General features: G+C 39.5%; 2 protein-coding genes, 1 non-coding gene and 1 pseudogene across 3 annotated transcripts; 2 read left to right on the top strand and 2 right to left on the bottom strand.

Moving 5' to 3' along the window:
• The first annotated feature begins 1226 nt into the window (after positions 1–1226).
• On the top strand, positions 1227–15323 carry STEEP1 (STING1 ER exit protein 1). The gene is made up of 7 exons (XM_053580242.1): positions 1227–1410; positions 5011–5128; positions 7670–7711; positions 8891–9029; positions 11297–11386; positions 13233–13325; positions 14982–15323. Exons 1-7 carry the CDS (start codon positions 1287–1289, stop codon positions 15042–15044), a joined length of 669 nt encoding a protein of 222 aa, XP_053436217.1. The 5' UTR covers positions 1227–1286; the 3' UTR covers positions 15045–15323.
• A 148-nt stretch (positions 15324–15471) lies between these two features.
• On the bottom strand, positions 15472–26008 carry LOC128577030 (protein FAM217A-like; annotated as a pseudogene).
• LOC128578864 (small nucleolar RNA SNORD77) lies at positions 15851–15918 on the top strand. The gene has a single exon (XR_008377963.1). It is a non-coding gene; the product is annotated as a small nucleolar RNA SNORD77 (small nucleolar RNA).
• On the bottom strand, positions 22946–24693 carry LOC128577872 (transmembrane emp24 domain-containing protein 5-like). Its single transcript, XM_053580243.1, has 3 exons — positions 24512–24693; positions 24092–24257; positions 22946–23981 (listed from the first exon to the last, which is right to left on the bottom strand). Exons 1-3 carry the CDS (start codon positions 24691–24693, stop codon positions 23643–23645), a joined length of 687 nt encoding a protein of 228 aa, XP_053436218.1. The 3' UTR covers positions 22946–23642.
• Positions 26009–26131: the final 123 nt, after the last annotated feature.

The following is a 26131-nucleotide window of genomic DNA, read 5'->3' as shown; positions in this document are numbered from 1 at the left end:
TGTGGAAAAATCAGAACCCTTATACATTGCAGTTGGGAATGCAAAATTGTGCAGCCCTGTTAAAAAACACTCTAGTATTTCCTCAAAAATTTAAACATAAACTTCCCATATGACCCAGCAATTCCACTTCTAGGTTTACACCCAAGGGAATTGAAAATATATGTACTCACAAAAACTTGTACATGAATGTTCATAACAGAATTATCTATAATAGCCACAAAGTGAAAACAAGGCAAATGTCCATCAACTGATGAATGGATAAGCAATATATGGTATATCTGTACGAGGAAATATTATTCAGCCATAAAAAGGAATGAAATACTACAACATGGGTGAATCCTGAAAACATTATACTAAGTGAAAGAAGCCAGACAAATGGCCACATATAGTATGATTCCATTTATATGAAACATCCAGAATAGGCAAATCCATAGAGACACAGTAGATTAGTGGTTGGCAGGGTCTGGGAAGAAGGGGGAGTGTGACTACTAACAGCTATGGGATTTCTTTCTGAAATGATGAAAATGTTCTGCTATTAGATAGTGGTGATAGTTGCACAACTTTATGAATATACTAAAAACCATTTAATTATACATATTAAAAGGGTGAATTTGGGCGGCGCCTGGCACAGGCCCCTGGCACAGGCCCAGTATACCGAGGGTGGGGGGTTCAAACCCGGCTCGGCTGAACTGCAACCAAAAAATAGCCGGGCGTTGTGGCGGGCGCCTCTAATCCCAGCTACTCGGGAGGCTGAGGCAAGAGAATCGCCTAATCCAGGAGCTGGAGTTTGCTGTGAGCTGTGTGAGGCCACGGCACTCTACTGAGGGCGATAAAGTGAGACTGTCTCTACAAAAAAAAAAAAAGAAGAGAAAAGAAAAGGTGAATTTTACGTTATGTGATGCTGACTGCAGTTAAAATCAAGGTTATATTTAGAGATACATCTGAAATCTGTATTATGTATATATAATATGTTATATCGGGATTTACATGTATGTATATATACATATATGTATGCATGTATAAAAATATAAATAAATAATCTAAATAATATTAAGAGTGTCAAAACTCAATCAGTCCCAACTAACTTGGCCAAGTTGAATTAAGTTCTGGGAGGCTCCGGGCGGACCCAATGAACGTTAGGCAGATGGGACCACCCGGAAGTTTATACAACTACAACTACCACGCGACAGGCGTTCCCGTTGAGAAAGGCTCAAGGCGCGCGCGTGACGTCATATCCGCGCGCTCCTCCTCCTTGGCGTAGAATTTTCCTGGTGTTACCCTGAACTATGCCGAAAGTAGTGTCGCGGTCGGTAGTTTGCTCCGACACCCGGGACCGGGAGGAATATGACGACGGCGAGAAGCCCCTCCACGTGTACTATTGTTTGTGCGGCCAGATGGTCCTCGTGCTGGGTGAGTAGCAGGGGGCTGTGTGGGGTCTGCGAGGAGCTAGACTTCGAGTTATTAAGTGCGAATTTCCTCTGGCTGCGATGTGGGAGTCACTTCTCATTGAACATTGATGGATTTTCCCTCCCTATCGAAATCCTTTCTGCTTAACTCCGCTCCTCTCCAGGGCTTTTTCCCCCCTCTGTTTTCTGTTTAACCTTGTGACTCTGCATGCAGACCTCCCTCACAACTAAACTCCTTCTAGCGCTCTGGGAGGCCGAGGCGGGCGGGTCGCCTGAACTCAGGGGTTCGAGACCAACTTGAGGAAGAGCGAGACCCAGCCTCTAAAAGTAGCCGGGCGTTGTGGCTGCTGCCTGTAGTTCCAGCTACTCCGGGGGCTGAGGCCAGAGAATCGCTTGAGCCCAGGAGTCTGAGGTTGCTGTGAGTCACGACGCCAGAGCACTCTCTAATGGGGGCGGCAAAGTGAGACTCTGCCCCTCCCCCCCCAAAAAAAACTAAACTCCTCTTTCGGGAAAAATATGTATTGTATCTTTTTTTCAATCCATTGTCTTCAAAAACTACCGCCTTTAGAAACTATGACTGCAGTTGCAGCTAGCTGGCTGCAAAGATGCTCTGATAGCTCTCAATTTAGAATAAGTGAAAATACAACTCTCCTTTGATCCTGTTTTCTCCTCCAGCTATAACCCCATTTCATTGCTGTTTTCATAGCAAAATTTCTCAATAGAGTTACCTATATTGGCTGTCTTCTGCATCCTCATTTCTCATTCCCTCTTGACCTCATTTTGGGCAGGTTTTTCTTCTCACCTCATCATTTAAAATTCTTAGCCATATTTGTTAATGTTACTAATTGAACTCTATGTTACCAGTTCCAGTGATCAATTATCAATGTTCATTTTAATCCTTTTCTCAGGCATTTGAGATGATCACTCCATTCTTTTCTAAACATGTTCTTCATTTGCTTCTAAGACTCCACATTCTTCTGATTTTCCTCCACATTCTTCATATTTTGCCCCTTTCACATCTGACTCCCTTTTCTTTCTTAGACTGTTAGACATTCCAAGGCCCTAGAGCTCAGCACTCTCATCTATTCTCACTCTACACAAATACTCATACCCTAGGTGATCTCATTTTTGAGCTTTAAATACCACCTATATGCTGAAAACTTCCAAGCGTTCATGTCTAACCTCCACCTCTCCTCAAACTGCAATTGCAATTGCCTGTTTAACATTCTCCACTTGAATGTCTAATGGACCTCTCAAATGTATCATGTTCAAAATTGATCATGAACCCCTACACCCTTGTTTCCAACTGTTCCTCTTATAGTTTTCCCTGTTGCAGTCAGTGGTACCAATATTCATGCAATATCTCAGACTAAAACTCTGGAATTATTCTTTTTTTCTCTCTCTCTCATATACCTTACATCTGTCCAGTCTGTCAATAGATCCTGAAGGCTTCCTTTAAAAATCTATTCAGGGTCGGGCGGCGCCTGTGGCTCAGTGAGTAGGGTGCCAGCCCCATATGCCGAGGGTGGCGGGTTCAAACCCAGCCCCGGCCAAACTGCAACCAAAAAATAGCCAGGCGTTGTGGCGGGCGCCTGTAGTCCCAGCTGCTCGGGAGGCTGAGGTAAGAGAATCGCGTAAGCCCAAGAGTTAAGAGGTTGCTGTGAGCCGTGTGACGCCACTGCACTCTACCTGAGGGCGGTACAGTGAGACTCAGTCTCTACAAAAAAAAAAAAAATCTATTCAGGGTCTGACTACTTCTTACCACCTCTGTTTCTCTCACTCTAGTCTAAGACATCATCATCTCTCAGATTAGCATCATAATCTCTTGCTCTCCCTGCCTCCATTCTTTGTCCCCACTGGTCTATCTTCCACACAGCAGCCAGGGTCCTGTTGAAAACTGGTGGTTTTCTATAACCCTGAGGATAAAATCAAAGTCCATACCAAGACCCTACATGATCAGGCCTCTAGCTACCTCTCAGACTTCTTCTGAAAGTCTTTCCCTTGCTTACTGAACTCCAGTCATAGTGGCCTTCTTGCTTTTTTTCTCCACCATGTCAAAAAAAATGTTCCTGCCCCCCAGGGCCTTTGGAATTGGTATTTCTTCTGCCCCCCAAACTTTTCCCTCAGTGCTTCTTTACTTCATACAGGTCTGCCAAAATACCACTTCTTTAGAGATCTCTTCCCTGACTACTTTATTTAAAATAGCATCTCTGTCACCATTTGTCCTCTTAACCTGCCTAGTTTTCCTTGGTAGCACTTGCCGCTATCTGAGATGACTGTTTATTCTCTCGCCCTCCCTAATATTTTTTGTTATCACTCATCATTACCCAAAATAACTTTATATAATTATTATTTTAAAATATTCTTCCTCTTCCACTAGAATGTAAACTTCATCAGAGCAGGGACTTTGACACTGTGTTCTTTGCTGAATTCCCTAGTGTTAGAATAGTACTTTGTACACAGAGGGCCCTAACATATTTATTTAATAAAAACTTCTTGATAAAGAGATGTAGTGGAAAGAGTGTGGGCTTTTGAATCATTTAGAGTTGAGTCTGAATTCTTGTTCTGCTTCTTATTAAGTACATAGTAGATCCCTTACCCTTTCTAATTCTCAATTTCCTCATCTTTAAAATAAGAATAATAGGTCAGGAGTGGTGGTTTATACCTGTAATCCTAGCACTCTCGGAGGCGGGGGTGGGTGGATTGCCTGAGCTCACGAGTTCAAGACCATCCTGAGCAAGAGTGAGACTCCTCTTCTACTAAAAAGAATGAAAAACTGAGGCAAGAGGATCACTTGAGCCCAGGAGTTTGATGTTGCTGTGAGCTGTGATACCACAGCACTCTACCAAGGGTGACAAAGTGAGACTCTGTGTCAGAAAAAAAGTAAAAAAAATTAGGAATAATAAACGTCTGCATTAGCCATTTATTATGAAGATTAAATGAGCGAATGTGCTAATTGCATAGTGTTCTCTAACATCTCTCTCCACCTCCTGTTTATCTCTTAATTACAGTGTTCTGACCACTTGACTTTCTCTGTGATCTTTAAGTACTTAATTTGCATTGTATGAATATTCAGTCTGCTTTATGACTATACCTAATTTGTTTCCTGTGTGTTTTCATCATTTTCAGATTAAAATTCCTGCAAGTAGGATGGGTCATTTGCATACTATATATAATCATATCACCTACCTTCTTTGTCCTTTTCTTAGCACATACCCACTTTCCCTAATGCCTTCCTAGTTCCAGGATGCTTAATTGTCTCTTCTGATTCTAATGCATTATAACACACACCAAGTGTATTATGATTTCAGAAATACTTGTAGAGACCTGAATTGCTGTGTTGGAAAGAACTTTTAAATAATATAATCCACTCATCTTTCAAATACAGAAAGTCCCTGAAGGAGGAAGCGATTTGCAAATCACTAGGATAGTAATTGTTTCCTGACACTAAGTCATTATTAGTTGAAAAATTCAATAATAGGTTTCAATAAGCATAGTAATTCTAGTAGAAAATTATAGTGTGAATGACCCAACTGAAAACTTCTGATTGGCTCAGGATATTTTGCAGTGACTCTAGTGATCAAATCTTTCTCCATTTCTTCAGATTGTCAGTTAGAGAAATTGCCCATGAGGCCACGGGACCGATCCCGTGTGATTGATGCTGCCAAACATGCCCACAAGTTTTGTAACACAGAAGATGAGGAGACTATGTATCTTCGGAGGTAAGGAATTGATATTCTCTGTCTAGGATTTCCCTATTGTGTTGAAGTCTATTTCTGAAGAATATAAATATCCCATCTAGTGTTGAACAGATCATCTAATTGGGCCCAATACTTTGACATTTGTGGTAGTTTTCTAACTTTAATTAATTCAGCAATATTTTTATTATGCCTGTTGAAATGGTGCTGAGATGTGATTTCATTGCTCTTTGATTTGATTTGTAACCAAATTACAGTTCTGAATGAGTTTATTCAACCTGTAATCTTTTGGAGCCTACCTTGTACCTGGTGCTGAGCTAGGTACTGGAACTGTGAAGATGAATAAGGTATGATTTTTACCATTAAAGAGCTGATGGCTCAGTGAGGAAATGGTCTACCATTGTAATAGGAAGATATGCTGGTGTTGTGAACAAAAGGTTATGGGAAAATAGGTGTGAGTGGGTCATTTTGCTTGAATAGTGGTGTGATGATGTTTGTGTTGGGCCTGAACTAAAATTTCACCAGGTAGATGAATGGGATGAGGAGCATTCCAGGTGGAGGGAATATGGAAACATTAAAAGTATCAAACATGGTGTACTTGAGAAATGAATAGTCCTTTGTGGCTGGAGTATAGGTTACTTCACAAGAATGCCTTCAGGTATACTGGGTTAAGGACAGAGTAAAATGCTGAAGTGGACAAGTTTGGACTTTATCTATAGGCAATGAAGAGCCATCTCCATTTTATAAGCAGGAGAGTGGAGTAATATGGTTAGATCTGTTTTAGATTTGGGAGTCTTTGGTACAGTAGAACCTCTATAAGTTGACCACCTGAGGGACTGTAACAAATTGGTCAACACTCAGAGGTGGTCAACATAAAGAACTAGGCCTACTGTACTGATATGTACATGTGGTATATGTCTGGTCTTTGATAATTAGGTCAGCTCGAGTTGCTTGATGTAGGGAGATTCTTCTGTATATATTGGTAATTGAAACCTGAGAAGGAATAAAGAGTGGAACAAGAAGAGAGGACTGAAGATTTAAAAGGTAGATAAAAGAATTGGAATAGAACCAGCAGAACATAATGATGTGGCCAACAAGGGAGGAGGGAGTTTCAAGAAGTGTGTGGAGGGGCCGGGGGATCGGCACCAACAGATGTCAGATACCACAGAAAGGTCAATCCTAGGGAATCAAAAGAACCATCCATTCATTCAGCAAATATTTCATTTACTGAGCTTCTACTGTGTACCAAGTACTGTCCTAGAAGCCTGGACTATACCAGTGTTTTAGTGTGCTAGAACTTCCATGATAAGATAACACAAAGTTGGTGGCTTAAAACAACAGAAATTAATTGTCTCATAGTTCTAGAGCATAGAAATTTGAAATCAGGGTGTTGGTAGGGCCATGCTCTCTCTAAAGCAGTGATTTTCAACTGGTGTGCCATGAGAGGATCTTAGGTGTGCCACGAAAATTTTTATAGATTATTAATTAAATTACTTTCTTTTTTTTTGAGACAGAATCTCACTTTGTAGTCTTCAGTAGAGTACCGTGGTGTCACAGCTCCCAGCAACCTCCAACTCTTGGGCTTAAGCAATTCTGTTGGCTCAGCCTCCCAAGTAGCTGGGACTACAGGTGCCCACCACAATGTCCAGCTATTTTTTGTTGCAGTTGTCATTGTTTAGCAGGCCTGGGCTGGGTTTGAACCTGCCAGCCTCAGTGTATGTGGCCAGCGCCCCAACTATTGAGCTACGGGTGCTGAGCCAGTAAGTGTATTCTTTTTTTTTTTTGGATCAACATAATTTAATTGTGCTTCGGAAGTTTATAGGTTCAAGTGTGCTATGAGATTATACAAGTTTGAAAAACACTGCTCTAAAAGTTCTGGGAGACTCAGTGCCTGTAGCTCAGCGGCTCGGGCACTGGCCACGTATACCAGAGCTGGCGGATTCAAACCCAGCCTGGGCCTGCCAAAGAACAATGACAACTACAGACAAAAAATAGCCGGGCATTGTGGCAGGCGCCTGTAGTCCCAGCTACTTGGAAGGCTGAAGCAAGAGAATCAAGAGTTAAGCCCAAGAGTTGGAGGTTGCTGGGAGCTGTAACGCCATGACACTCTACCAAGGGCGACATAATAAGTAAAAAAATTATGTAATTTTTTTTGTTCTTAGGTTCCCTGATCTATAAAGTAGGAATAAATAAAATGACTTACTTCACAGGGTTGTTGTGAGAATTAAATGAGTTAATGCATGCATACTTTAGAATAGCTCCTGGCACACAGTTAAAGTTGTATAAGTGGTGCTGCCGTTATTAGTAGCAATTAGTATTAGTACAACTCCTATTGCTACTGTGATTATAACTACTTTACTCTCCTCCTCTCCTTCTGTCAGGGAGATACTGGCCCATATTAGGGACTCACTAAATGTTTTCTGAGGAAAGAAAGGAAAGTTTAACCAGTTGATCCTGTGAAATGAAAACTTTTGAAAGGGCCTTTTAGCATTTGAAGAAATGAGGTTGATAGGTTATGAGACTAGTTCATATCTTTTTATTTTTTAATTTTCATTTTCTTTGAAGGCCTGAAGGCATTGAGCGACAATACAGGAAGAAGTGTGCAAAGTAAGTATTAACAGTGTGCATTTCTCCAAGGCAAGTAGCGGCACAATGTGTTAGAAAAATAATTATTTGGATACAACTCTCTGTTATGTCTTTATTCTTAGAATCTCAGCAGCCTTCACACTTTCAACTACACACAAATACCAACATGCTCCCTGAAAAGGCTAATCAAAGTTATATCCCTGACCAGTTGGCCACAAAAAAATGGGTTTTTAACATAGTAAATTTTTTTAAAAATGATGTAATTATGTATAGTAAAATTTGCTCATTTTTGAATGTACAATTTGATGAGTTTTGACAGATGTACACAGTCATGGCTTGGCTCCCATAGCACAGTTATAACACCAGCCAAATACACCAAGGCTGGCGGATTCAAACCCAGCTTGGGCCAGCTAAACAACAATGACAACTGCAACCAAAAAATAGCCGGGCATTGTGGTGGGCGCCTCTAGTCCCAGCTACTTGGGAGGCGGAGGCAAGAGAATTGCTTAAGTCCAAGAGTTGGAGGTTGCTGTGAGCTGTGATGCCATGATACTACCCAGGATGACATAGTAAGACTCTGTCTCAAAAAAATAATAAATAAAATAAAATAGAAAAATAAAGTTAAAAAAAAGTGCACAGTCATGTAACACCATCACCACCCTGATGTAAAACATTTATACCACCGTGTGTGCCCTCTGTAGTCAGGCTCCTTCCTCTACTCCTTCTCCTGTCAGGCACTGGTCTGCTTTCTGTCACTGTGGTTTTGCCTTTTTAAAATTTGTTTATAGGGCGGCTCCTGTGGCTCAAGGAGTAGGGCACCGGTCCCATATGCCAGAGGTGGCGGGTTCAAACCCAGCCCCGGCCAAAAAAGAAAAAAAAAAAAAAATAAAATTTGTTTATAAATTCTATAATATGTATTCTACTAAGTATAATATTTATTTTTTGCACCTGATTTCTTAGTATAATGCTTTTGGGATTCATCCAAGTTATGTGTGTGAATCAATCACTTGTTCCGGTTTATTGCTGATTAGTAGTTTGTTGTACTGTTTGTTTACCCATTCACCTGTTGAAGGACATTTGAGTTGTTTCTGGTTTGGGCTATTGCCAATAAAACTTCTATAAATATTATAGCATAAATCTTGATGGAAACATGTGATTTGCATTCTGAGGGCTCCCAGAGATTCACTGTGCTGTTTGCAGGTGTGGACTGCCACTCTTCTACCAGTCCCAGCCAAAAAACGCTCCTGTGACCTTCATTGTGGATGGAGCAGTAGTCAAGTTTGGCCAGGGTTTTGGGAAGACGAATATATATACTCAGAAACAAGAGCCTCCTAAGAAGGTAATCATCATTGAAGGAGACAGATTTAACCAGATTTTTTTTAATTTTTTTTTATTGTTAAATCATAACTGTGTACATTAATGCAATCGCCTGTACCCATTCTAAGATGCACCATAGATGTGGTCCTACCCATTACCCTCCCTCCACCAAAACCTCCCCCCTCCCTTCCCCTTCCTTGGCCCTTTCCCCATAGTCTTGTGCTATAGTTGGGTTACAGTCTTCATGTGAAAGCTATAATTTAGCTTCATAGTAGGGCTGAGTACATTGGATACTTTTTCTTCCATTCCTGAGATACTTTGCTAAGAAGAATATGTTCCAGCTCCATCCATGTAAACATGAAAAGAGGTAAAGTCTCCATCTTTCTTTAAGGCTGCACAGTATTCCATGGTATACATGTACCACAATTTGCTAGTCCATTCGTGGGTCGATGGGCACTTGGGCTTCTTCCCCATGACTTAGCAATTATGAATTGGGCTGCAATAAACATTCTGGTACACATGTCTTTGTTATATTGTGACTTTTGGTCTTCAGGGTATAAACCTAGTAAAGGAATTATAGGATCGAATGGCAGGTCTATTTTTAGGTCTCTAAGTATTCTCCAAACATCCTTCCAGAAGGAACGTACTAGTGGGCATTCCCACCAGCAGTGTAGAAGTGTGCCCTTTCCTCCACATCCACGCCAACATTTCTGGTTTGGGGATTTTGTTATGTGGGCTACTCTTACTGGGGTTAGGTGATATCTCAGAGTAGTTTTGATTTGCATTTCTCTGATGATTAAGGATGATGAGCTTTTTTTCATGTGTTTGTAGATTGTGCATTGGTCTTCTTTAGAGAAGTTTCTCTTCAAGTCCCTTGCCCACCCTGAGATGGGGTCACGTGTTCTTTTCTTGTTAATACGTTTGAGTTCTCTGTGGAGTCTGGTTATTAGACCTTTATCGGAGGTATAACCTACAAATATTTTCTCCCATTCTGAGGGCTGTCTGCTTGCTTTACTCACTATGTTCTTGGCTGTGCAGAAGCTTTTTAGTTTGATCAGGTCCCAGTAGTGTATTTTTGATACTGCTTCAATTGCCTGGGGAGTCCTCCTCATAAAATATTCACCCAGGCCGATTCCTTCAAGAGTTTTCCCTGCACTTTCTTCAAGTATTTTTATAGTTTCATGTCTTAAGTTTGAATCTTTTATCCAGTGAGAGTCTGTCTTAGTTAATGGTGAAAGGTGTGGGTCCAGTTTCAGTCTTCTACAGGTTGCCAGCCAGTTTACCCAGCACCATTTGTAAAATAGGGAATCTTTTCCCCACTGAATGTTTTTAATTGGCTTGTCAAAGATCGAATAATGGTAAGTAGCTGGATCCATCTCTTGGTTCTCTATTCTGTTCCAGACATCTACTTCTCTGCTTTTGTGCCAGTACCATGCTGTTTTGATCACTATGGATTTATAGTACAGTCTCAGGTCTGGTGGCGTGATTCCTCCTGCTTTGTTTTTATTGCTGAGTAATGTTTTGGCTGTTCGAGGTTTTTTCTGATTCCATATAAAATGAAGTATTATTTTTTCAAGATCTTTAAAGTATGACAATGGAGCTTTAATAGGAATTGCATTAAAATTATATATTGCTTTGGGCAGTATGGACATTTTAACAATGTTGGTTCTTCCCAGCCATGAGCATGATATGTTTTTCCATCTGTTAACATCTTCGTTAGCCAGATTTTTAAATAAGACTATGGTGCTTAGGACAGCTGCCCTTATGCATGCACGCTTGCTTGCTTTTCTTTTCTTTTTTTTTTTGTAGAGACAGAGTCTCACTTTATGGCCCTTGGTAGAGTGCCGTGGCCTCACACAGCTCATAGCAACCTCCAACTCCTGGGCTTAAGCAATTCTCTTGCCTCAGCCCGGCTATTTTTTGGTTGCAGTTTGGCCGGGGCTGAGTTTGAACCTGCCACCCTTGGTATATGGGGCCAGCGCCTTACCGACTGAGCCACAGGCGCCGCCCTTCTTTTCTTTTTTCTTTCTTTCTTTTCTACTTGAGAGGTAGGTTCTTTATTAAGAACATGCCATTTTTATGTATGAGCAGATGTTACAGAATTGTAGTACCTATATTATGTGTTCTTTTCTTATCTCCTACAGTTGCCTTGAGAGTTTTTAGTAACATTTCTTTCCTTCAAAATTTCTTCTTTTTCTAGTGTGAACAATTAAAAACTGAATGAATTAGACTGATTTTTCCTGGATCGTCTTGTTGTAAACTAGGCTAATTCTTATTCTTCCACTCTAGGTGATGATGACCAAACGAACTAAAGACATGGGCAAGTTCAGCTCTGTCACTGTGTCGACCATTGATGAAGAGGAAGAGGAGATTGAGGCTGTAAGTGCTTCTGCTGTCAGGGGAGATGGAATTTGGGGTGGGGAGTTGCAGAGGAAAGGGGACTCCAGATCAGGGAAATTAGAGACTTTGTCTTTAGACACTGTTCTGCTAGTAAAAAACTATGACACTGGGCTAGTTCCTATTCCCCTGGATCTTAGAGAGATCCATAAAATTAGAGCAAGGCTCTGCACCTGTAGCTCAAGCGGCTAAGGTGCCAGCCGCGTACACCAGAGCTGGTGGGTGCGAATCCAGCCCGGGCCTGCCAAACAACAACGACAACTACAACCAAAAAAAAAAAAAAGAAAATAGCCAGGTGTTGTGGCGGCGCTGGGAGGCTGAGGCAAGAGAATCGCTTAAGCCCAGGAGTTGGAGGTTTCTGTGAGCTGTGATGACACAGCACTCTACCCAGGGGGACAGCTTGAGGCTCTGTCTCAAAAAAATAAAATAAAATAAATAAAATGAGAGCAAGGGAATTGGATGAGGTCAGTGATTTATTTTTTTCATACTATTTTTTGAGATGCCTTAAAGGCAAAGCCCTCATCCCTTTTCTTTTTTTTTTGTAGAGACAGAGTTTCACTTTATGGCCCTCGGTAGAGTGCCATGGCATCACACAGCTCACAGCAACCTCCAACTCCTGGGCTTAAGCGATTCTCTTGCCTCAGCCTCCGGAGTAGCTGGGACTACAGGTGCCCGCCACAACGCCCGGCTATTTTTTGGTTGCAGTTTGGCCAGGGCTGGGTTAGAACCCGCCACCCTCGGTATGTGGGGCCGGCGCCTTACTGACTGAGCCACAGGCGCCGCCCCCTCATCCCTTTTCATTTTAAAAACTGTTAGACTGAATTATTTCTGGTCCATTTTATTCTATTTATTTATTTATTTATCGAGACAGTCTCACTATGTTGCCCTAGGTAGAGTGCTGTGGCGTCACAGTTCACAGCAACCCCAAACTCTCGCGCTTAAGCGATTCTCTTGCCTTAGCCTCCCAAGTAGCTAGGACTGTAGGCACCCGCCACAACACCTGGCTATTATTTTTTGTTGCTGCAGTTGTCATTGTTTTAGCTGGCCCAGCTGGGTTCGAACCTGCCAGCCTCTGTATATGTGACCGTTGCCCTACCTACTGACCTAGGGTGCCTCCCTATTTTATTTTTTTAAGACAGAGTCTCACTCTGTCTCTCTGAGTAGAGTGCTGTGGCATCAGAGCTCACAACAACCTTAAACTTCTGGGTTTGAATGATCCTCTTGCCTCAGCCTGCCAAGTAGCTAGGACTATAGGCACCCACCACAATGCTTGGCTAGTTTTTCTATTTTTAGTATAGAGAGGTATCGCTCTTGCTCAGGGTGGTCTTGAACTCCTGCGCTCAGGTGACCCACCTACCTTATCCTCCCAGAGTGCTAGGATTACAGGCATGTGCCACCGTGCCCTGCTTCAGGTCCCTTTTAGTCCAGTTCTGATGGCTTATGAATCTGTCCTTAACAGTAGAAGCAATTACCTTTATGGTACTTGCAATTACCTTTATGGTACTTCTGTATAATGATGTTTACTAAGAAATGTTATCTGTTATTTTACAAATGGTTTTCATTGAAACCTGAACTCTTCTGGATTATTGAAAAGGTGCAAAGTTGAAAGGAAGCAGAGCTCTGACATTTCAGTAATGATTTCATGCTTTAAGTAGTATAATTGGGTGGCGCCTGTGGCTCAGTGAGTAAGGCACCGGCCCCATATACCGGAGGTGGTGGGTTCAAACCCAGCCCCGGCAAAAAAAAAAATAAAAAATTACTATTTCTGGTCTTTGTTGTTATTCCTCAACAAGGCTACTGGTTTAAGGATGCTTCTTTTTTCATTCAGAGAGAAGTTGCTGACTCATACGCACAGAATGCCAAAGTGATTGAAAAACAGCTGGAGCGCAAAGGCATGAGCAAGAGGCGACTACAAGAGCTGGTGAGTGGCTTGGGGTAGCAAGGTGATTGTTTGGATTTCTTAGTCTGAAAGACCTTTTAGCGGATAGGGAAACCCTTAGAAAGTCTTCTGGGAGTTATTAGGGTAATTGGGCTGCCAGCTTTTTAACCCTGGTCTGTGACTGTTGGTATACTGCTCTGTAGTAGTAACTGCAGGATCTAGGCCCCTTATTATGATACTTGTTAGATACCCTTAACTACGATGATATTTTAAAATGCTACTTGTGGTCCGAGGTCAGGGTTTTTGGATGCTCTCCTCGGAAACAATGGCATATGATAGTGCTACCTTGTGATACCAAAATTGGCACTGGTCGTTGCTTCTTTTTTTTGTGTGTTTTTTTTTTTTTTTGCCAGGGCTGGGTTTGAACCCACCACCTCTGGCATATGGGACCAGAGCCCTAGCCCTTTGAGCCACAGGTGCTGCCCTGGTCGTTGCTTCTTAAAGCACTGGTGGTTTTTAGCATTGGGAGATCATCTTAGAGCATGTACATCTATATATTATGGTGCCTATATTTTTCCTTTTTTGATAATTACTTAAAATATTTCACTAAAATCAGATATCACTTCTTTGGTGCCTCATCAAAAGGTATACCAGTCTTTTCTCTATCAGTCATTCTAGAATTTTGGTGACAGTTGGTAGGTCCTGGGAGCAGCTTTACCTTGCCACAGTGGTTTAGAGTAGTGTTTCTCAAACTTTCTAAGGCAAAAGACCAGTGCTTTCTTTTTTTTTTTTTTTTCTTTTTTCTTTTTAAATTTCCAGTTTGTTCATGGACAGATTTGTAATTTGTAAAATACAATAAAAATAAATTTACCTCTATTTTTATTAGATTATTTTATTTTATTGCTCTCTCAAATTGCTATGAAAGTTTCTAAATGTTTACTCTCAATTTTTATACATATCTTACAGGGACAGATAACAAACAGTTCATGGACCATAAAACTTTAAGTAGCATTGTTCTAGAATGATATTCTTTTTCCTGTTCTGGCAAGAATAATATACTGGTATGCCATGATAATGATTCCCTGAGCCCTTGAGGGGCAGGATTCTGGGGCTGCTAGAATCCCTGCACTGATTTCCTTTAGCTGCAGTCTTGTCTATTTTACTTCTTTTGTATACGAATACTATTTTCCAACATTAGAGAGGTTGGAAAGCAATCGTTAAAGATGCATAATAATTTTAGAACCACTCTTCTAGCTCGTATATTAACTGAGCATCAAGAAAGAGTGTTTGGGCTAGGTGTGGTAGCTCATACCTGTAATCCCAGCACTCTGAGGACAAGGCAGGTGGATTGCTTGAGCTTAGGAGTTCAAGACCAGCCTGAACAAGAGCAAGACCCCAGCTCTACTAAAAATAGAAAAACTAGCCATGCATTATTGTAGGAGCCTGCAATCCCAGCTACTCAGGAGGTGGAGATAGGAGGATCACTTGAGCCCAAGAGTTTGAGGTTGCTGTGAGCTACAATGACACTATGGCACTCTACACAGGGCAACAGAGTGAGACTGTCTCAAAATTTTTAAAAAAGAGGGAGTGGGAGAGTGTTTAGGGTTGTTAAAATAAGGAAGGAAAATAAAAATAAGAATTTTGTGTCATCTATCAAGACATACAATGTATACTTTCTTTTTTTTTTTAACTTTCCAGGCTGAACTCGAAGCCAAGAAAGCAAAAATGAAGGGGACTTTGATAGACAACCAGTTCAAATGACCAACACCTTTCTCTGAGCCCAGATTAGAGGCAAGCATTTAGATGAGGAAGAAAAGTAACTTCTTGATTACATGGACCGATTCCTTTTTATGCCCCAGCAGAAGGCTTAAAAGTTGCTTCCCACTGATTCTCCTACATTTAGTGAGATCTTGAGCTGAGTCCATTTGACCTGCCTCCTGGATGATGGATCTTTCTAAATCATTTTTGAATATAGGTTTTCTGAACTATTTTTTGTACATTTGATGTAAACTTCAGCTATAAATAGAAGCTATGAATAGATCAGTGCTTGGGTGTCTTTAGTTTCTAAAATGGCTTTTTTATTCCTTCGTCAAAGTTAATGTTTAAAGATTTTTTGAAAAAATATTATGGTGTATCATAAAGAAAAACAGCATGAATTATTTTTAGTTTCAGCAAGTCAGATCCTTTTAAGTGACTCCATCTCAGTTCTTAGAATTAGCTATGGTTTGAATCTTTCTACCGTCAGAGAAGATTGATTAAAAGCTAAAATCTGAGCTGGGTGCGGTGGCTCACACCTGTAATCCTAGCATTCTGAGAGGCTGAGGTGAGGGGATCGCTTGAGCTTAGGAGTTCCAGACCAGCCTGAGCAAGACCAAGATCCCACCTCTACTAAAAATAGAAGTAAGTTAGCCAGTAATTGTTGGATGCCTGTGGTCCCAGCTATACAGGAGACTGAGGCAGGAAGATTGCTTGGACCTAGGAGTTTGAGTTGCTGTGCACCAGGATGATGCTATGGCACTCTATCCTGGGGCAACAGAGTGAGACTTTGTCTCGAAGAAAATAAAAAAATACTATGATGGTTGCATAGTTCAGCAGATAGAATCATGAAGAAATTAACCATTCGTCTGATATATCTGGGGAAAAAATAAATTTAAATTAAAAAAAAAATTAGCCAAAATCTGTATTAAACTTCCTTCACTTCAAACATTGAAGCTGTAGGTCAGCCATCCCGTATTAGATTTTATACCTAAGGCAAAGCCAGATTACAGTGAGGGGGTAAGATAGCTCAGGTTTGCATGAAAGTAGGGCCTCAGTAAGTAACCCAAGGGAGCTACCATTTATTCAGGCAGCTAGCTAAAAGTACTGCTTCCCTGTGTGGGTACATGTGATGCAGACAGAGATCAAGAAATGATACTGAGATAAACAAAATTATCTGTTGGGTATCTTTTATTTTACATTTGCTAGAAAAAAGTGTTGTATGTATAGATACTCTTTTATGTCACACTGCTTCAGTGATCTCAGTGTCCCCGTGTTTGTATCCATGTTTTTTATCTGTTTACCTGTATTACAAGGTGTTAGGACAGGAGGTGTGTTGACCTCCTTGTTTTATCCACAAGAGGTTGCACTTAGTAGATACAACTTCCAAGGCATGTTTGTGAGGTGCTGCTGGGAAATACTAGGGCAGTCTTATTTGCTTTCTTTCTGATTTTCTTATTTGCAAGGAAAAGTACGTTGGATGTGAGCTAGCAAGAACTGGGAAACAGAGGGATGGGAGCCCTGGGAGGTCCCAGGTGGAGTTAGGTTATCATCTTCCCAGTTACTCTCCTGCATCTAATGAGGTCTTTCTTTCCACCTCATTTCTTGTCCTCATTCTGAGAAAGAATTAACCATCATGTGGATGACCAACCCTCACTTCTTCACAATTCTTTAACCTCAACTCCAGACATTGACCTTTACCTTTACTCCACTTTAGCCACAATCTGGATATCATCTACACCACTTCTGAAATCTAATACTCTGTTCTCTGACCACAGTCTATCATATCTACTGTCACACACTTGCTTCCTCTAGACCTATTTTTTTTTATTTTTAGATTTGAAGGGTGATTATTTTTATTAGCGGTACTAATGAAAAATAGCAGTAATAATAGCAATAGTAATCCTAGCTACTTTTTATTTAAAGAGTACCTACCATGTGTCAGGTTCCATGGAAAGCACTTGACAAGTATTTCTTAATCTAAATTACGTAATAATCCTATGATATATGACAGGTTTAGCTGTTACCATTCTCATTTTAGAAATGAGTACTCTGAGGCTCAAGAGTGTTTAAGTTTCTCAAGATCCACTGCCAGCAAGATAAAGCCAAAAATCTGACCCTAAAATCTGAGCTCATTACTATGCTAAACTGCTTCTCCTGTGGAGTTTTAAAAAAATACTATTATTGATGAGGGCGGTGCCTGTGGCTCAAAGGAGTAGGGCGCTGGCCCCATATGCCAGAGGTGGCGGGTTCAAACCCAGCCCCAGCCAAAAACTACAAAAACAATACTATTATTGAGAACAGATCGTAAGTTAATGTTCAGAAACCAAGTAAAGTGCAATGTGAAGACACACAGAGGACTCACTATAGCAAATGTGTGGTTACCTTTCTACATATTTTCTGAAATATTTGTTCTTAGGTACTAATTGTAAACTCTTTCAAAATCTAGCTCAAATTATGCTTTTTGCTTCATCTATAAAGAAGTAAAACACAATATCTTTAGCACAAAGCAAGCATGTGTTCTTCATGATGTTTTACTCCTTTATATTGAAATAGTTAATAAAATAACATGACATAGTTTTCCTACTCTCTTTATTAACTTACAGTATTTATTTTTGAGACAGAGTTTTACTTTGTCATCCTCAGTAGAGTGCTATGGTGTCACAGCTCATAGCAACATCAAACTCTTGGGCTGAGGACTACAGGCACCCGCCACAATGCCCAGCTATTTTTGGTTGTAGTTGTCATTGTTGTTTGGTAGGCCTGGGCTGGGTTCGAACCCACCAGTTCTGGTGTATGTGGCTGGCGCCCTAGCCGCTGAGCTACAGGTGCCAAGCCAACTTACAGTATTTTAGCAGCAAATACAATGTGGTTTTGTTTTGTTTTGTTTTTTGTTAAGCAGGCCCAGGCTGGGTTTGAACCCGCCATCCCTGGTGCACAAGCTCAGTGCTTTAACCATTGAGCAACAGACACCTAGCCAAATATAGTGTTTGAATATTAGTATAAAGAAACATATTGAAATTTTAGAGTTTTATTCTTTTTATTTTTTTTTGGAAATTGTCAGCTGGGACAAAATGTTGTGAAATGTTCTTACTATAACAACTGATGACGTTTGGAAGTATAACTTTATTGTTTGAGAGAAACTGAGAAGCTTTTTAAAAACTAGCTTATCTCGACCATTTCAGACTCCTTATCACTGTAGATCATGTCCCCTTGTCTCTGATTTGTGACAGTTTCTTAATAGTGTCTTATGATTTTAATTTGCATTTCCCTAATAATATGATGTTGAACATATGGGTTTTTTAAAATCGGTAAAAATAACATAAAATTTACCATCTTAACCAATTTCAATTGTGTAGTTCAGTAGTTATATATATTCACATTATTGTGATACAGATTTCCAGATTTCCATACCCATCAGATAATGACTCCTCCTTTCTCTCTCCCTGCTGCCCCTGGTAACCATCCTACTTTCTGTTTCTATGGAATTGACTACTTTAGATACTTTATATAAGTGGAATTGTATAGAATTTGTCTTTTTGTGACTGACTTATTTCACTTCGCTTCATGTCCTCAATGTTCATCCAGGTTGTGGCATGTGACAAGCTCTCATTCCTTTTTAAGGCTGAGTAATATTCCTTTATACACATATACCACATTTTGTTTATCCATTCATCTGTCTTTGGACATTTGGGTTACTTCCACCTTTTGCTGTTATAATAAGGGCTATGAACATGGATGTGCAAATACCTCTTTGAGACCGTTATGAATTCTGATATATACCCAGAAGTGGGATTGGTGGTAGTTGTATTTAAAAATTTTTAGGAACTCTATACTGTTTTCCACAGCAGTTGTACCATTACCAGCAGTGCACAAGGGTTCCAATTTCTCAACATCCTAACCAACAGTTGTTATTTTCTGGGTTTTTAATTTTTTATTTTTTTGGGCTCCGCGCCTATGGCTCAAGCGGCTCAAGTGGCTAAGGCTCCAGCCACATACACCTGAGCTGGCAGGTTTGAATCCAGCCCTGCCCGCCAAACAACAGTGATGGCTGCAGTCAAAAAATACCCGGGTGTTGTGGTGGACAACTGTAGTCCCAGCTACTTGGGAGGCAGAGGCAGGAGAATCGCTTGAACTCAAGAGTTGGGAGGTTGCTGGTGAACTGTGATGCCACAGCACTCTACCCTGGGCGATAGCTTGAGGCTCTGTCTCAAAAAAAAAATAATAATAATAATAAATAAAAAAAAAACAAATAAAATAAAAAAAAATTTATTTTTTTGGCCAGATGTAGTGGCTCACACCTATAACCCTAGCATGCTGGGAGGCCAACGCAGGTGTATCACCAGAGCTCATGAGTTCGAGACCAGCCTGAGCCAGAGCAAGATCCCGTCTCTAACAATAGCCAGGTGTTGTGGTGGGCGCCTGTAGTCCCAGCTACTTGGGAGGCTGAAGCAAGAGAATCACTTAAGCCTAAGAGTTTGAGGTTGCTGTGAACTATGACGCCACGGCACTCTACTAAGGGTGACAAAGTGAGACTCTGTCTCCAAAATAAATAATTTTTAATAAAAAGAAAAAAAAAGAAAAATTGTCAAACTAGAAAAAAAAATAAAGAAAAAATAAATTTTTTTCAGCTACCCCATTTATTGATGATAGAATTATACTGGGAAACAATCACTATAAAAGAGCAATCTTTCGAATAGGTTACTAAGTAGAACATTTCTTTGAAATATAACATGCAAAAGATTGTCAAATATGTCAATATAGAAACCCTTGGATTTATACAGTGCTAATTTTCACAAATTCCACTCCCATATCAAGCAATTATTTTGTGTGATTTCTTTTGGTTTCTTTAATACGTATATCTCCGAATAATGAACTCTACCTTAGCTGAGCTTCTTGGAATAGATTTGCTCACACTTGAGATGTATGAAAGAAGTTATTTTGGGTCAGTAGGTGAGTACTCATCCTTAGTAATAAAAGAAGGTGACAAACAGTTTAACTTCTGAATATAGAATGGTCTATTCAATGCTGTATTTTTTTGGTAGAGTTTCTTTTTGATCCTTGTTCCCTTAATTTCTTCCTTTAGATTGTCAAGAAAAGGTAGAGGTACTAGTGAAAGTAGTATTGGAGGCCTTGGTGGCAGACATCTTGATGAGACCATTTTAACCAGTGATTGAGTTGTTTGGGCAGCAATAGGCTTGGATGAGAGTCCTTAGCATGGATTTAAAATGGAACTTTTGGGATTCTTAAAATCATCATAAATTGCAATCAATTGTTTTGTTGTGGATGAACATTTTAGAGATAGTGGTCTAGAATCCCATTTATATTTGCCAGCATTGCTCCAGTTCCATTTGTTTTTAACTTTGATATTAATTTTTATTACATATACTCAGTTCAGTACTCATAATAACATTGTTCGTTTAAGATGGCTGTTCACAAGTATACAGTAATTTGAGCCACACTGGTGCAGTATTATGCTTCAGATGAAAAGTCAGTACATTCTGAATCAATTTTAAAATTTCAGGGAAGTGATTTTTATTTGAGGAGGTATGAAATTATAGGTACTCATTTTTGCATATAATGATTAAGAATAAATATGCTTGCCATTAAATTACATTTCAATTTGTAATTTATTTCAGTACTATTTTTCAAACATTTATTTATCTTCCATATATTGACATTTACATGAAAGAATAGCATGTCATTAATCATCCAAATGCAAATTGGAGCACTCTATTATTTAAAATTCTACATAATTTATAAAAATTAAAGACAAAATCAGCTGGAAAGTAGTAAATAGCTTACTGAATTTTAACATATTTTAAATTTAGAAATGGAATAGCAACATCAAAGAAACCATATGGAGCAGATAAATAATATGCCTTTAGAAATGTTAAAGATTCTTTTTGTTTACAAATTTTACTTTTTAAGTTAATACAGGTAACATGTTTCTTAAATATCTTTTTACTTTGTGTTTATAAAAGTAGAATTATCCTTAATATTCCTAAATCATTTGTTTTCCCAATAAAGCCAATATTATTTTTATACTGTAAGAAGTTAAAAGAATCATGAGTTTAAAATCAGTGGCACAAATCATATATATAGATTCTAATGTAAAAAAGTTCAGTGTTAGGTAAGGAATTAAGAGTATAGTACAGTAACAGTCGTACATAAGAGGTAGAATTCCTTTTTTTTTTTTTGCAGTTTTTGGCCAGGGCTGAGTTTGAACCTGCCACCTCTGGTATATGGGGCTGGTACCCTACTCCTTTGAGCCACAGGCGCCACCCCAGGGAGGTAGAATTCTTTTTTTTTTTTTTTTTTGGAAGTAGAATTACAGTTTTAATGGAGAAGATTCAGTAGTTTATATTTCTATCCTGCTCTTGCTCAGGCTGGTCTTGAACACCTGAACTCAAGGGATCCTCCCACCTCGGCCTCCCAGAGTGCTAAGATTACAGGCGTGAGCCACTACACTGGATTACTCATTTTTTAAAGACACCTATGAGCAAAGAAAGCTAAGTACTACTCTGAGTATAAATTGTAAATGAAATCATTCTCTTTCTGGATATCATTATTGCTTATCAAGAATTCCAGCAAGGGGCGGCGCCTGTGGCTCAAAGGAGTTGGGTGCTGGCCCCATATGCCAGAGGTGCGAGTTCAAACCCAGCCCTGGCCAAAATCTGCAAAAAAAAGAAAAAATCCAGCAGGGTTAACCTATATATGGGGTCTATACTTAAATTTTAAGTTGATTGTTCCTAACTATCTGTCATAAACACTACTACAAATGATGTACCGTGCAGAGAATTACTTAAAAATTCTGTTTCATTCATAATGAAATTACTAGGACTCAAGTGAGACTACATAGATACAAGGTAGGATGGACGAGACTTTTTATGTATATGTGGGTTATTCACATTTGGGTGTTACAAATCCTTACTTCAATGTCAATAAATAGTGATGAGAAAGGCCATTTTATGAAAGTTACAAAAATTGTATTTAATGTGTACACCCAGGGCTAAACCTTACAGTACAGCTTACATTTCATAAAACATATCTGAATGCTTATAAAAGGTAATGCAAAACATAATACTTGAAGAAAATAAAACTAACAGCCAAATATGGTTTTCTTCTATTTAATTGGAAATTAATTCATGATTTATATTAAGATTAAGATGTCATAGTGAGCCAATTGGATTCCAAGTATTTATGTTTCTATGTAAGTGAACTTTATTTTGGGTCAGGTATTCTCAAGTTTACCTAAATTCTTTTGTATTGTTTCTAATCATTTATTTTTATTTATTTTTTTTTTTTTGGTAGAGACAGAGTCTCACTTTATGGCCCTCGGTAGAGTGCCGTGGCATTACACAGCTCACAGCAACCTCCAGCTCCTGGGCTTAAGCGATTCTCCTGCTTCAGCCTCCCAAGTAGCTGGGACCACAGGCTGTTTCTGATCATTTTTAAAACTCAGAAAAGGAGATATATTTTTTTTTTTTTTCTTTTGGCCGGGGCTGGGTTTGAACCCGCCACCTCCGGCATATGGGACTGGCGCCCTACTCCTTGAGCCACAGGCACCGCCCGAAAATGAGATATTTATTTATATTAGGTGCAGATCTTTTAGCAACATTAACCTCAAAACTGGCAATAATAATGTATTATTTTAGTCAGTAATCATGTTAAAATTAACACTATTGACAAATAATATAAAAATAAACTTATTTTACCTCATATTTAATTTTAAAATCCTATACCTTAGCTAATGGTTAGACAGAATGGGTCCTTGTGGAAACAAAGCAAGCTTTAACTATTTCCTCACTTCAGAGAGAAAAACATGACCTAGTTTTAATCAGGAAAGTATAACTGCATTTTTTTTTTTTTTTTTTTTGCAGTTTTTGGCCGGGGCTGGGCTTGAACCCGCCACCTCTGGCATATGGGGCTGGTGCCCTACTCCTTTGAGCCACAGGCACCACCCAAGGAAAGTATAACTGCATTTTAAGGAATTATCAAAATTTCAGCTTTTGAGAATGTAGCATAAGTATATAAAACTAATACTTTTTGCTATATTATACATTGAAATATATTTAGATATAAAAATCTAAAAAATCTAATTGTATTTCAAAGCTATGCATCTATGTACATTACAAGAGAGATGAATATGTAGAGAAAAGTTGAGCCTTTGTCTTCTAAAAATATATTCAATCCATAATTCTAAGATGATTTATAACTTAATATATTGAAAACTTCTACAATTTGTAATTGCCACAGTTACAAAGAAAGTTTTAGATAAGATAGCCTTTTAAACGCAGAGTAGTGTTGCACTTAGGCCCACTGTTCATTTATTTAAATCATCTATGACATTTGTAAATTTTTTCAAATTTAGGAAAATGTAGTTATTATGGCTTCTTCAATTAAACCTATTTCTGCAAATACTCCATTTGCACACTTTAGTACAACTGGACCGATAAGATTATTGGCACACAAAGTGAAGAGTTTTCCTTTCACATTAAAATTATATTTATGATGCCTGAAAACAATTTGGAAAAGAATGTTAACAGTTTATTGCCTTGTTATGCCTCTTTTTTTCAATCTTAAATACTCTGGTTTTGCAGTTTAAGTTCTACTTTTCCTTTTGTCTTCAAACAGACTCTTCAGCATATACACTTGAATGGCTGACATCACCACCATGATCACTAAATTAACCATAGACCAGAAGTTGACTGTATCAAAGTTGCTTTCTTGTATGTTTTGATCACGAGCTTCAAATGCTCTAAGCAGAGTTTGTATATGACCACTTTTGCTTAGTCTGAACTTGATGCTGTCCGTGGATTTCAGTATGTCTTCCAGTTTCATATCCAACATATCTGTGCCAGTAATATATTTCTTCCAGTCTTCTTGTCCTTGTGTCTGTTCTCCCATATTATCCAGGATTAATTCAAAGAAAATCACTTTCTGGGGGCGACACCTGTGGCTCAAAGGGGTAGGGCGCCAGCCCCATATGCCGGAGGTGGTGGGTTCAAACCCAGCCCAGGCCAAAAAAAAAAAAAAAAAAAAAAAATCACCTTCTTAGAAATGGTGCTGAATGTATTGTCAAAGGACATGTAGTCACCAACTTCAGTCTCTACAGTGTGAACTCCATCTGATTTTCTTTGTTCAAAAACTAAGGTTTTGCCATCTGGAAAGATAAGATGGAAATCAGCATCTAATCCTGTTCCATCTAAAACTTGGCTATGTTGATTGGTTTGATGTAACCACATACAAAAAAATCAACACATTATACCCCACATATGCATAAATGTATTCATGATCTATGTGTTTTTGACTTAATAAAAAAAAAGTTCCTAGAACAGTGGTTCCTAACCTGTGGGTTGCGACCCACAGGAACTGTTTTAAAGGGCTGCAGCATTAGGAAAGTTGAGAACCACTGCTCTAGAAGTAGAAATAAAATAGAATTGTCTTAAAAATAAATAAATAAAACTTGGTACTTGATCTCCAGCGAGGCCTTCAGGGGCACGGGCTGGTAGAAACATTCCTTCTGGCCGGCAGAGAGGGTAAAGGTGAAGTTGCTGTCTAAGGGCGTGAAACCGACCGCCCCAGGCCTCAGCCCTGGAGCCAGAGCGGCCAAGAGGAGCGCGGGGAAGGGCAGCCAGATCTTGACGCCCATCTCTGTGGGGGCAATCTCCGGCTGAAAGAGGCGTGGGATATTGGCGTCTTGGCTCTGCTTTTCCTCCCCAGACTCCTCGTGGGTAGCAGGGAAACTGGAGTCTGGTGGTGGCAAACTCCCTTCTCCAGTTCCATTTTGAAGTATTTTGTTCCAGCTTGCAAAAACCAGAATTGTTGGGTTTTTTTCCTCAACTTTGTCTACACAAGTCATCTGAAGACTCAGAGTCAGAAAGTTTTGGCTGTCTCACTTTTGATATAGCTTTGGAGGAAGAGGATCATTTAGTAACTGCTGGAGTACAGAAAGTAGTTTGTAATCTTGGCCTCTCTTTTTGTATAGTCATATGTTATTGTCTACTAGTCTTGTAGTAGACAACTTGTAGTCTTGTCTACTAGTTCAGTAGACAAGTTGTCAGGTGTTCAATAGAACTTTCTGGAGGTTCCACTGTAGTTTTCCAATTTTCAGATTTTTTTTTTTTTTTGAGACAGTCTTACTATGTCACCCTGGGTAGAGTACTGTGGCATCACAGCTCACAGCAACCTCAAACTCTTGGGCTTAAGCGATTCTCTTGCCTCAGCCTCCCGAGTCACTAGGACTACAGGTGCCCACCACTCCAATTTTCAGATTTTGAAAGGGCTAGCTTGTGCAAGTCCAGAGAATTTAAAAGAGGAGGAAGAAAATCAGGATATGGAAATACTTCATTAGGTTCCTCGGTGACAGATTCTTCAACGTTTTCTGTTGTTTTTGGCTTTAAGTTCAGGTCCATGTTCTTAAAATAGCTAAGAAAATATCACTCACTTTCTCATTTTCTGATAAATCACTTGCATCTGTTAAATTTTCTTCCACACTACTGTTTCCATATTTCAAATTCCAATTTGGAGCAGATAAAGTTTCACCATTTTTTTTCCTATAGTTAAACATGAATCAATACAAAGCTCATTTCTGTCCTTAAAGTCTCCATCAGCATAGGGCCAGCAACCTAATGAAACTGGCAATCCAAGGTCAGGACCAGCTTGCTTATCAATTGAGGCACTTGTCAATGAGTGGTTCAAAGTAAAAAGCCTTATAGGATTACTGGTTACATTAAAGCCAGTTTCCACTGAAGATTTTTTTGAATTCCTTATTCTCCATAGTATTTCCTTTGTTAAGAGGATAACACCATAACTGAAATATCCCTGTTTACTATTCTGCTGCACTAATCCTATCTATGTGGGAGGTTTTTATTTTCAGAAACAGGTACTTCTGAATCCAAATTCCAGTGAGATAAGTTCTCATGAGAGATTTTGACACATGCAGGTGGTGCCAGAGTTCTCACCATTTCTTCTTTCCATTTTGCCGTAGCCACTTCTCTGTTTCCTTAAAATCCCCACAGCTCCACCAGCCCACATGCCCTCCCCAACAACCTCTCTGAAGGCACTGCCACCCTGAGGCCGGGCCCCTC

Source organism: Nycticebus coucang, chromosome X (assembly GCF_027406575.1).
Source record: "Nycticebus coucang isolate mNycCou1 chromosome X, mNycCou1.pri, whole genome shotgun sequence".
NCBI lineage: Eukaryota > Metazoa > Chordata > Mammalia > Primates > Lorisidae > Nycticebus > Nycticebus coucang.
Note: the sequence above shows the minus strand (reverse complement) of the source record. Positions and strands in the feature narration are given on the sequence as shown.

What these genes read in the sequence shown, in the direction of transcription:
- STEEP1 (XM_053580242.1), top strand. Translation starts at nt 1,287, where the DNA reads ATGCCGAAAGTAGTGTCGCGGTCGGTAGTTTGCTCCGACACCCGGGAC. An exon ending in CCAGATGGTCCTCGTGCTGG is followed by an intron (nt 1,411 to 5,010) that starts GTGAGTAGCAGG and finishes CCATTTCTTCAG; the next exon opens with ATTGTCAGTTAGAGAAATTG. An exon ending in AGAGGCGACTACAAGAGCTG is followed by an intron (nt 13,326 to 14,981) that starts GTGAGTGGCTTG and finishes TTAACTTTCCAG; the next exon opens with GCTGAACTCGAAGCCAAGAA.
- LOC128577872 (XM_053580243.1), bottom strand. Translation starts at nt 24,693, where the DNA reads ATGGGCGTCAAGATCTGGCTGCCCTTCCCCGCGCTCCTCTTGGCCGCT. An exon ending in GCCTCGCTGGAGATCAAGTA is followed by an intron (nt 24,258 to 24,511) that starts CCAAGTTTTATT and finishes CAATCAACATAG; the next exon opens with CCAAGTTTTAGATGGAACAG. An exon ending in TCAGCACCATTTCTAAGAAG is followed by an intron (nt 23,982 to 24,091) that starts GTGATTTTTTTT and finishes TGTCGCCCCCAG; the next exon opens with AAAGTGATTTTCTTTGAATT.